At 36.5% G+C, this 9,840-nt stretch overlaps 2 protein-coding genes across 3 annotated transcripts; one reads left to right on the top strand and one right to left on the bottom strand.

The window, feature by feature from the left end:
- Positions 1-1,857: 1,857 nt before the first annotated feature.
- On the bottom strand, positions 1,858-2,945 carry LOC108969009 (methylglutaconyl-CoA hydratase, mitochondrial). Its single transcript, XM_018933449.1, has one exon. The coding sequence runs from the start codon at positions 2,850-2,852 to the stop codon at positions 1,971-1,973; it is 882 nt and encodes a 293-aa protein (XP_018788994.1). The 5' UTR covers positions 2,853-2,945; the 3' UTR covers positions 1,858-1,970.
- A 345-nt stretch (positions 2,946-3,290) lies between these two features.
- On the top strand, positions 3,291-8,036 carry LOC108969001 (zinc transporter 9). Of its 2 annotated transcripts, none has more exons than XM_018933441.1 (12): positions 3,291-3,643; positions 3,731-3,985; positions 4,036-4,143; positions 4,208-4,786; positions 4,854-5,121; positions 5,195-5,321; positions 5,380-5,786; positions 5,846-6,056; positions 6,124-6,241; positions 6,318-6,392; positions 7,412-7,525; positions 7,592-8,036. In XM_018933441.1, the coding sequence occupies exons 2-12, from the start codon at positions 3,881-3,883 to the stop codon at positions 7,634-7,636; spliced, it is 2,157 nt and encodes a 718-aa protein (XP_018788986.1). In that variant the 5' UTR covers positions 3,291-3,643; positions 3,731-3,880; the 3' UTR covers positions 7,637-8,036. The 2 variants fall into 2 exon arrangements, with proteins under 2 accessions (XP_018788986.1, XP_018788985.1); XM_018933440.1 differs by having other exon boundaries at positions 3,703-3,985.
- The last annotated feature ends 1,804 nt before the right edge of the window (positions 8,037-9,840 follow it).

The following is a 9,840-nucleotide window of genomic DNA, read 5'->3' as shown; positions in this document are numbered from 1 at the left end:
CACTAAAAGAGGATGTATGGCGCAAGAGCATGTCACTCGCCAACGGAACTTACAGCATCCAGCAGGTGGATCAAAAGTGGCTAGTGGAGTGGAAGCCAACCATTTATGTACACGAGCCTGCATCTCAGGCGACGCTTGAAGCTGAAGAAACACAAATATCATCAATATATAATAGCTGAAATCGCATTACTTCGGRGAATATTCTTRGAAGCAGGCAGACAGTAGATGTAGGGGTACCATAAATCAGCATACATAATGGTTTAAACCAGTATTCTAAGAACCGAAATAGCTGAGTTTTCCAAAAGTGACAACCTTAAGGCTACCGATACAGTACAGGAAATCCGTCAGTCACTCAAAATGATATAAAATTTCCGAAAGAGCTAACAGTCGAATTAAACAGAAGAAGAATATCTTAAGTACATGCAAGGGCCGCCAAGTTTATGTGCAAGAGTCCTGAGTAAAACCACGCTTGGCTTTTACGCAGGACTGCAGAACGGCCTAATGACATGTCACAACCTACTGGCATCACATGGCTCGCATGTGGGTACTGGAAGACTAAATTAKTTTCTGTGCCGAATAATCTGGAAGTTATCGTCTAGATATCTAGGTGTTTTGCAGTTCAAGGGCCTGGATGAAGTATTAAAATTAGATATCAAGTCACTCTTAAAGTTCGAAAAAAGGGTGAACGTCCTTTGTTGCGAGTACTTCAGATCAATTTCATGAGAATTTTTAAAAATTTGTGAATTTCATGGTAGTTCTCAGACATATTCTCTTACCCTGTCACGATTATTTAAAAAACCATTCCGCAATCATCTTTACCACAAAATTTTGGAAAAACTATAAGTGGGTACCACCAATTCTCGAATCTTTCACTAGTAACAAARTTCTAACTTGAGTTGGCACTTTTGTACGACACTTTTGAAGGAATGTCTGTCGCAGAAGCTTTTAGAAGCCCTCATCTCATCCGTTCTTAGTGAGCAGTTGCTTATCTTAGTTTTGAGAACAAAAAGTATTTTAAAATGATTTATAAAACGAGATTGAGTAGATGATTACTTACTGACTTGGAAGTTTSCTGAGTATACTTCTGAGGGAATTTTATTTAGTTGCTTGAAAAAAAAAAAATTGATAGTTTAATAAAAAAGAAGAACAAGTATCGTTGGCTTTGGTTCTTCCCACTTAACAAAATTTTTTCCGAAGAGTTAGACAAGACATATACATACATACATATATGTATATAGATTTTATAGAACTACTCAAGATTTAGGATGTACACAGGTATTTCAGAGAAACAACCCGTATAGTCCAGTAGCACGGACAGTTCCCACGACAGTCGGATCTACGGAAACCGGAACGGACCCGGATTTTTATCCGGCCAAGGACTGTCAACTCGGCAGAACTCTGCCGTTACAACAACAACACCAACAGTAGCACGGCTGAAGGAGAGGAAGCTTTAGTGAACACGCACACATACATATATAAACTTTAAAAGGCCACTAAAGTTTAAGCCTATAGTCCGAGCACCACGAAATGCCTTGGAACTAGGTTTGGAAGTCACTTTTAAGAATACCTGCTCTACATGCTGATCATTTAAACATAATTTAGTTTTTATTAAAAAATATATATATTAATATTCAGTTTAACCATTTATTAAAATATATAATTTATAATTAACAACGTTTTGGGAAAATTACAAGAGTTAAAAAGGAAATTAAAAATAAATGCATTTCTTTTAAATCAAACTTAGCACATTTAACATTACATACTTCACATAAGTCTACCAACAGCACTTCCATAAAGAAGGTAATAGAAAGGTAAAGAAAATAGAAATGTAAACATTCAAAATAAAAGCGTTTTGAGTTATAAACTATTTTTATTTTTTTTTTATTTGTTAGACAAATATAAAACGCGCCATGAAATATAATAGTTTTATGTGTTTGTTTTGCAATTTTTAATTTACTTTTACATCTACTCTACTCTCCCTTATAGACTGGTTTACGTTTCTCCGCGAATGCCTGTAAACCCTCCAAGCGATCTTTGGTTGGTATCACCTGAGAATAGCAAATTTCCTCAATGGAATAGCCAGTGTTTAGATCAACTTGTATGCCCTTATCAATTGCCAATTTTGCCATACGCACACCCACCGGACCATTTGGCAAGATTTCCTCAGCAATTTCCAAAGCTTTCTGATAAGCAGCATCTCCGCTTGCATTTTGTGGCACCACATGATTAACAATGCCAAAATCTTTTGCCTCCTTGCCATTGAGTACACGTGATGTGAAAATGAGTTCTTTGGCCAGCGCGGGTGAAAGAATGCGTGGCAAACGTTGGGTACCACCTGCCCCAGGTATAATTGCTAACCGTGTTTCTACCAAACCCATTTTCGTATTCTCCGCCGCTGTACGCATGTCACACGCCAAAGCCATTTCCAATCCACCGCCGAGTGCATGGCCATCGAGTGCTGCAATTGATGGCATTGGCAACTGTTCCAGTGCCATTAACAATTCACGCAAACTAGTCACAAATGCGCCCGCTTCATCTGCCGACATGGTTTTTCGTTCTTTGAGATCAGCACCTGCACAAAAAATGCCAGGCGATGAACTGCGTAAAATCACACATCTAGAACCATTGTCTTGTTCCAATTCCTCTATGACAGCCTCGAAGGCTTCCACCAAACTGCGACTGAAAGAGTTTTTCGCCTGCGGTCTGTTAAGACTAATTACTGTAATACCCTTGCGTTCGCCAGCCAGGCGTTCCACTAATACTTCTTTGTCAGATTCAGCAGTAGCAAAACCCCGAATCCGTAGTGTGTTGAATAAAGTTGGCGTTGTAAGTCGTGTAAGGCTACGCAACATGATGTTATGGTAGAGATTTGTTAGTTTATACTAGATTATAATAAACTTTATAAAAAGTGATTATAAAACAATGACGAGCACGCTGCTGTCAAAGACCGGTTGATATATGGAATAATAAAAGCAAAACAAATAATAAACAAAACAGCTGATAGAAAAGTGGAATAAAGAAAATGCGTAAAAGCTACAGGGTAATGCAAGAAAACAAAAGTTGTAATCTATTTTATTTTAATTGGAGAGCGTTAAAAGTTTACCGTAACTAAATATTTTTATTAGGAAATATAATTATAATATTAAAAATAATTTGTATTTGTATACATATTACTATTGTGTATTGTTTTACTCAAATTGGAATATGATACTTTATTGTTAATGTTTGAATGCTATCAGATGGTATGTGCCATAGCTAGACAAAAACAAAAAGCATATAAAAACAATTGTGCGGTATGTTGTCAAATTCAACTGACACTAGAGAAATTTAAAGAAGCAGCTTCGGCAACTAAAGTTAATACAAAATTTTATAAAATTGTTTACAAAACCAAGGCATGTTGTTTATAATAAAGTCATACAATCATTAGTGATTAAAAGTTAAATAGCAGTTTAAACAATATAATATTTCATTGGTTGCAAATTGTACTAACTTCTTTACGCTGTTTGGCTGATGACGTAGTTCACTTGAAATATACGGCTGGAGAAGGCAGTAAAAAAGGAATAATAAACGGAAAGGAATGCAATTAAATCAACAAATTAGTACAAACACATCACATTTAATTAATTAGCATAATAAGAGATTTGTAAGTGCACCAAAAGTTTTTAGAAAAGTTCATTTTGTGATTGCTTTATATCATTGCAGTGATATATTGTGTTTTTATTTTCCACAGCGACGCAATATAAAAGAACTAATTGCGTGCTTCACTTCAAAGAATATAAATCTTAAAAACTTAATTTAAAGTACATTTAGTTCTGTACGCAACTAATTTTATACAGAACGCTAMWCTACCACAGCTCACGGTTGTAACGGCCACAATAAAATGCTGCCGCGTACAGCTGAAATTGTGCGTGTGCTGCGCGTACGGCAGCATTTCTTGGGCCGACGAAGCTTGCATGCTTTGAGAACTTTTGTGTCCATAGAAAAGGTGAGTTTGAAAATTGTGGTTGTAAAATAATTAATACATTTTTATTACAGCTTAATAAACATTTGTCGTGTAATAATGCATTTAGCTTCACATACAGCAGAATTTCAAATAAATTCGCAAATGTGCAACACTTGCGTTGCGCCTCCTCCTCGAAGAAGGTAACATAGTTCCATCTAAACAAAATTTTTGTAACAAATATTCTTTTATAAAAATTTTATTTAGGTTGAAGCTGCTGCTGTTAGCAGTACATCGAGTTCGTCCGCCAGTATTGGCAATGAGGCGACCTCAAAAGTTAAAACTACCAAAAAATCCGCTACAGAACCTAAGCAAATTATGAAATCCGCCACAACAAATAGCGCATCTGTGGCGGCCGACGCTGCACAGACCAGCGAAACCAAAACGATGGAAGTAAAAACCAAAAAAGGCATACTCTCCATCACTGCCACCATAGAAGGCTCGAAAATAAATGATATAGTTTTCGAGAAAACGAAACCACTTGTTGTGCCAGACACAATTATACCACCAGCGAAATTACCAGTAAATGATATGCTAAAAGAAACTGCGCAAGCAGCCGCTGCGGAACTGCAGACATCACCTACAATCGATGCAGCGGCGACTGCAGCGACAATGGCAGCTGCAACGGCCAAAGCCAAGGCGGCCATAGCAAAAGCAACACAACCAAAACCAAAAGTCGTTACGACCACAACAACGGATATTGGCACAGCGACGGTAACAACAACGGTTGTGCAACAAACAAAGCAAACAGCTCCACCAGTTGCCGAGGTTGTTGTGCAGAAGCCGGTAGGTAGCTTCAATAAAATTTTTAAAATATCCATATAACATAAACTTATTTTCGTACAATTTAAAGAAGCGCGTTTTGGTGGATTTCAATCGTTCCTCTTTGGAGCGCAATTTCATAACACCCGCACGTGCTATGAGCGATTTTTTGCTGAAAGCTTCTGATTTGGAAAGTCTATCTAAGATAAAACGTCGTTCGCCATACGAACAGGAGCCACCTATAACGGTGTATTGGCGTAAAGATGTCGAAGCGAAGGCGATCGGTGTGTGGGGCTCACGTGAGATTTTGCTTAAGGAGCAGCTGAAGCGCGAAGTAGAACGCAAGAAGCATCAGCAAAGTAATTACATTGACAGTCATACAAACTGACCAATCGAAATCATGCCTTTTTGTTTTCCATTTTTGATTTACAGATCTCTTCACAGTGAAGCGCCGCTTGCGTGACTATCGACGGGAAATTGGCGCACGCACAGTGGTGGTTGACGCCGAACCCGGTTTGGCAGGCAAATCTGGCAAGGTAGTGCTGATTGCGATTGGCATGTAAGTGATGCATGCAGTGATCACAGATTGTCATAAATCTTGAATTATTCCTCAACAGTAACGGCCTCAATTTCCTCTTCAAAGCCTGCGGTTGGGTGTACTCGGGCTCTCACAGCATGTTTGCCGAGAGCATACACTCGCTGGCCGACACAATAAACCAACTCATTTTAGCTTATGGCATACACAAGTCTACACAAATGGCCGATTCGGATCATCCTTATGGCTATAGTAATATGAAGTACGTTTCTTCGCTCATTTCGGGTGTTGGCATATTTTGTGTGGGCGCTGGCTTATCGGTGTACCACGGCATAACGGGTTTGATGCATCCAGAACCAGTAGAGAATTTCTTCTGGGCTTTCTTCATACTCGGCGGTTCGCTGGTGTCTGAGGGTGCCACACTCATTGTGGCTATAAACGAATTGCAACGCGCTGCCAAGTGCAGCGGTGTGTCGTTCAAAGATTATGGTGCGTACTCAAGCTACATAAAATTATAAAATTACATTAAATTAGCAATTTTTATGCAGTGCTAAGTGGCAAAGATCCCTGTGTTAATGTTGTGCTCACTGAGGACGCTGCCGCTGTGACCAGCGTGGCTGTGGCAGCCACTTGCATGGGTCTCACTTCACTTACCGGCCTGCCCGTGTTCGATGCTGTTGGCTCGTTGCTAGTGGGTGGCATTTTGGGTGCTGTAGCCTCCTTTATTATCTACACAAATGCCACGGCGCTGGTGGGCAAGTAAGTGTTGTTGTAGACAAATGTGTTTGAATGCATAATTATAACGGCGCTTTATTGTCGTTTTAAGATCAATATCAGAGGATTTGTTGAATAAGATAAATGCTGAGTTAGAAAGCGATGTGATGATACGCGCCATACACGATGTCAAAGGCATAGATATGGGCAATTCTCTAGTGCGTTACAAGGTTAGTGAAGCTTGTACTTTAAATGTTGTAAATGTGTGCTAAAAAAAAATTACAAATTTCTTAATTTTTGTTTTAGGCCGAAATGGATTTCGATGGACGTGAGTTAACGCGCTCATATTTGGATAAACAGGAACTGAACGACCTCTTAAGGGTTAGTAATATGCATCGTCGTGGTTGTAGAAACATAGAAGTTCACGCAAGTGTGGAAAGTTTTTAAATTGCCATTCACTTAGGAGTGGTCAGAAACGATTATTTTACATATAGCTCAAGCAGCACACGATTTCCGATCTTAGCTCAAGTATCCTCTGGATAGCCAAACCATATCCCTTTGAAGACGAGCTAAAGTGMGAATGCGAATCATTCCTCTCTAGGATTGTGTGCTGGGTTTGGAACCCACCACGTAAAAAACGCCCTTAATGAAAATGAAACAAGAGATTTGGAAAAGAAGTCCCCCTTTTGATAACGACCATGACAAACGCATTAAAAAAGGAACCTCCAATTGGCGCCACATTGCGAAAAGAAGAAATGACTGTCGTGCTATTGTTAACTCGGCTATAACCGCGTAAGCGGTGCCTAAGCTAGTAAAGAAGAARCAGAAATTAGTTAAAGAGATATCGAAAAGACATTTTTGCACGGTTCTTTTCTCTTCCCAAAAAGCTGTTTTTTTTTTAAAACCGTCGATATCGGATCACTATAGCGTATAGCTGCCATACAAACTGAACTGCAAGTCCTTGTGTGGAAAACTTTTTTATTTGATTATATATCTTCACGAAAATGTTCAGAGAGTTTTATCCAAGGCAACGCTATAATCTTTGAAGAAATTGTTTAGATCGGACCACTATAGCATATAGCTGTCATACAAAGTTATCACTAAAATCTAGTCCCTGTATGAAAAACATTTTTGTTTGACGAGATATTTTCACGAAATTTCGCATGGATTATCGTCGAAGGCAATAATATAAACTGAAGAAATTGCTCTGATCGGACCACTGTAGCATATAGCTGCCATATAAATGACTGATCAAAATCGATTTCTTGCCTGGCATTTGTTTGTGAAGGGTATTATGGCAAGGGTGCAACCGAATTTAACGTTTTTTCTTGTTTCACTATTAACTAAAATTGTTGTTAAACATTTTTCTAACCTCAATTTCTCTTAATATCTCCTTTTAGACGGTACAATCATTCCAAAAAGTCGAAGAACTGGAGGAGTTTCTGTTGAAGCACGGCGAGAATATTGTTGACCTCATGGGTGGCGAAATTGATAGAATAGAAATGAAGCTAAGGGTATGAAACTACCTACTTTTTGTTTATAATTATTTTTATTAATTGTATGCCCGCTTTATTTTGCAGAAAAAATTCCCCGAAATACGACATTGTGATCTAGAGATTTTGTAAACTGCTTAATCAGTCTTGTATTTAACTTTACTATAGTGTGTAAAGCGCAACGGTCAAAACGTCAGTTTCAACATACATATGTATGTACATGTATACTCATTGTTTTCTATCTACACGTGTYGTTGTGGTACCGTTGTATATAAGCGAAGCGTTGTATATAAGCGAAGAGTGCTACTTTTATTGATATATGGACGCGCAACTTGGACGCTAGAAACGTTATCTAAGTTTCATGCTGTGAAACCACAATAATTTTACGTATTTAATTGAATYAATAATTATTTTACTGTTATACTAAATTTAAAAGAAGCAACTTAATTTATTTTGGTATAAAAGCTAAATTCAATTCATCAACTATTATATACAGGAACAAAATGATGAAATTAAATTGTAATTATGTTTATGGAAATTGTGTTTTATTGAACTCAGTTGCTTTAATTCGTTCAGTTTTGCACTAAAATATTGCAAAAAATATTATAAAAAGCAACAGGATTTAATTTTGAACTTTGTATAAATTTTTTTTATATTTCAAAAACTCGTTTTTTTTTCAAAACTTCGAATATTTTTGAAAACCTTAATTTTTTTTAACTTCGAATTTTTTTCAAAGCTTTGAATTTTGTTTTCAAAACCTTAAATTTTTTGTTTCAAAACCCAGAGTTTTTTTCCACAATCTCGATTTTCGTTTTCAAATCYTCGAATTTTGTTTTCAAAACGTCAATTTTTTCACAACCTCAAATTTTTTTTTCAAAAAATCGAATTTTTTTTCAAAACCTCTTAATTTTTATCAAAACCTCTTCATTTTTATGAAAACCTCTTAATTTTTTTCAAAACCTCAATTTTTTTAACTTCGATGTTTTCAAGACCTCTAATTTTTTTTCAAAACCTCAATTTTTTTGAAACCTAGTACTTTTTTCAAACTTCCAATTTCTATTCAAAGCCTCGATTTTTTTTCAAACCCTTGATTTTTTTCCAAAATCTCATTTTTTTCAAAACCTTGAATTTTTTTAAAAAGCATTTTTTTCAGAACCTCTAGTTTGTTTTCAAAACCTCGATTTTTTCAAACTTCGAATTTTTATTCAAAACCTCGATCTTTTTTTCAAATTCTCAATTTTTTTTAAAACCTAGTACTTTTTTTCAAACTGCGATTTTTTTTTTCAAAAGTTCGAYTTCTTTTCAAAACTTCGATTTTTTTTTCAAAACTTCGAATTTTTTCCATTTTTTTCTAAACTTTTTTCAAAATCTCGAATTTTTTTCACAACCTTGAATATTTTTATATTACACTACAAAKAAGTCCAAAATTGAGAACGACACTTTCTATTTTGTAAAGTAACAAAAAACTAGTAACTTAGTTTTTTTATCGAGGATGTCTCCAAGATATTTGACAGAACTCGAGAGTACAATAGTTCTATCCCTTAAGGAAGGCAGATTGAACTTCGAAATACAATATTTGTTCTTATTGTAAAAATACTCATTTCTGTTATCTGTTCTGTTATCATTTCTGTTATCTGCCGGATAGGCAGTTAAGCCGTGACCTTCTGACTTTGGAGAATACAACTTGTCAAAGTTACTATACCAAGATTGAAGAATCTTAGTTGTTATACTATTTATGTATGAACCAAGCCTCAGGGCTTTTCCTCGATATACGACGATCTTTTTGTTTCATACTTAGATGTCCTGGACATCTCAGCGGCCAGGCTGTCAAGTGATTTTTTTCGTGACTCTATAAATATAAACCTGATTACTTAACCTTATCTAATCTACCTATCTTCACTTTCAAACCATGTTACTCTTAAAAGTGAACCCCTTTTAATTTAAGCCAGAAAAACTGTTCGCAATTATATCACCTATTAAGACCATATGCTGGTTTTAAATACCATAATTTAATATTTCGTATGTCGTCAAAGCTTTCGAGTTCAAACGAGTTCAGTGAAACCATTTCCCTCGCATTCGTTCGTATGTACACATTTTCCAAATACCTCCTAGGTAATATATGTATGTATGTGTATGTATGAATGTATATAAGCGCATATGTTCGCAAGTGCCTTGAGATGCCGAGATGCTGTCACTTTTGTTTACTTTTACTTTCCGACACGTCAATTTGCATAGCCACGCCCACCGCACCCGCCGTGTTCGCTTAAATTGTAAACATAAACAATTATTCTCTCGCATGATTTGTTTACATTTTGAATTACATACTTGTATGTATA

Source organism: Bactrocera latifrons, unplaced genomic scaffold (assembly GCF_001853355.1).
Source record: "Bactrocera latifrons isolate USDA-ARS-PBARC rearing strain unplaced genomic scaffold, ASM185335v1 scaffold_237, whole genome shotgun sequence".
Lineage (NCBI taxonomy): Eukaryota > Metazoa > Arthropoda > Insecta > Diptera > Tephritidae > Bactrocera > Bactrocera latifrons.
Note: the sequence above shows the minus strand (reverse complement) of the source record. Positions and strands in the feature narration are given on the sequence as shown.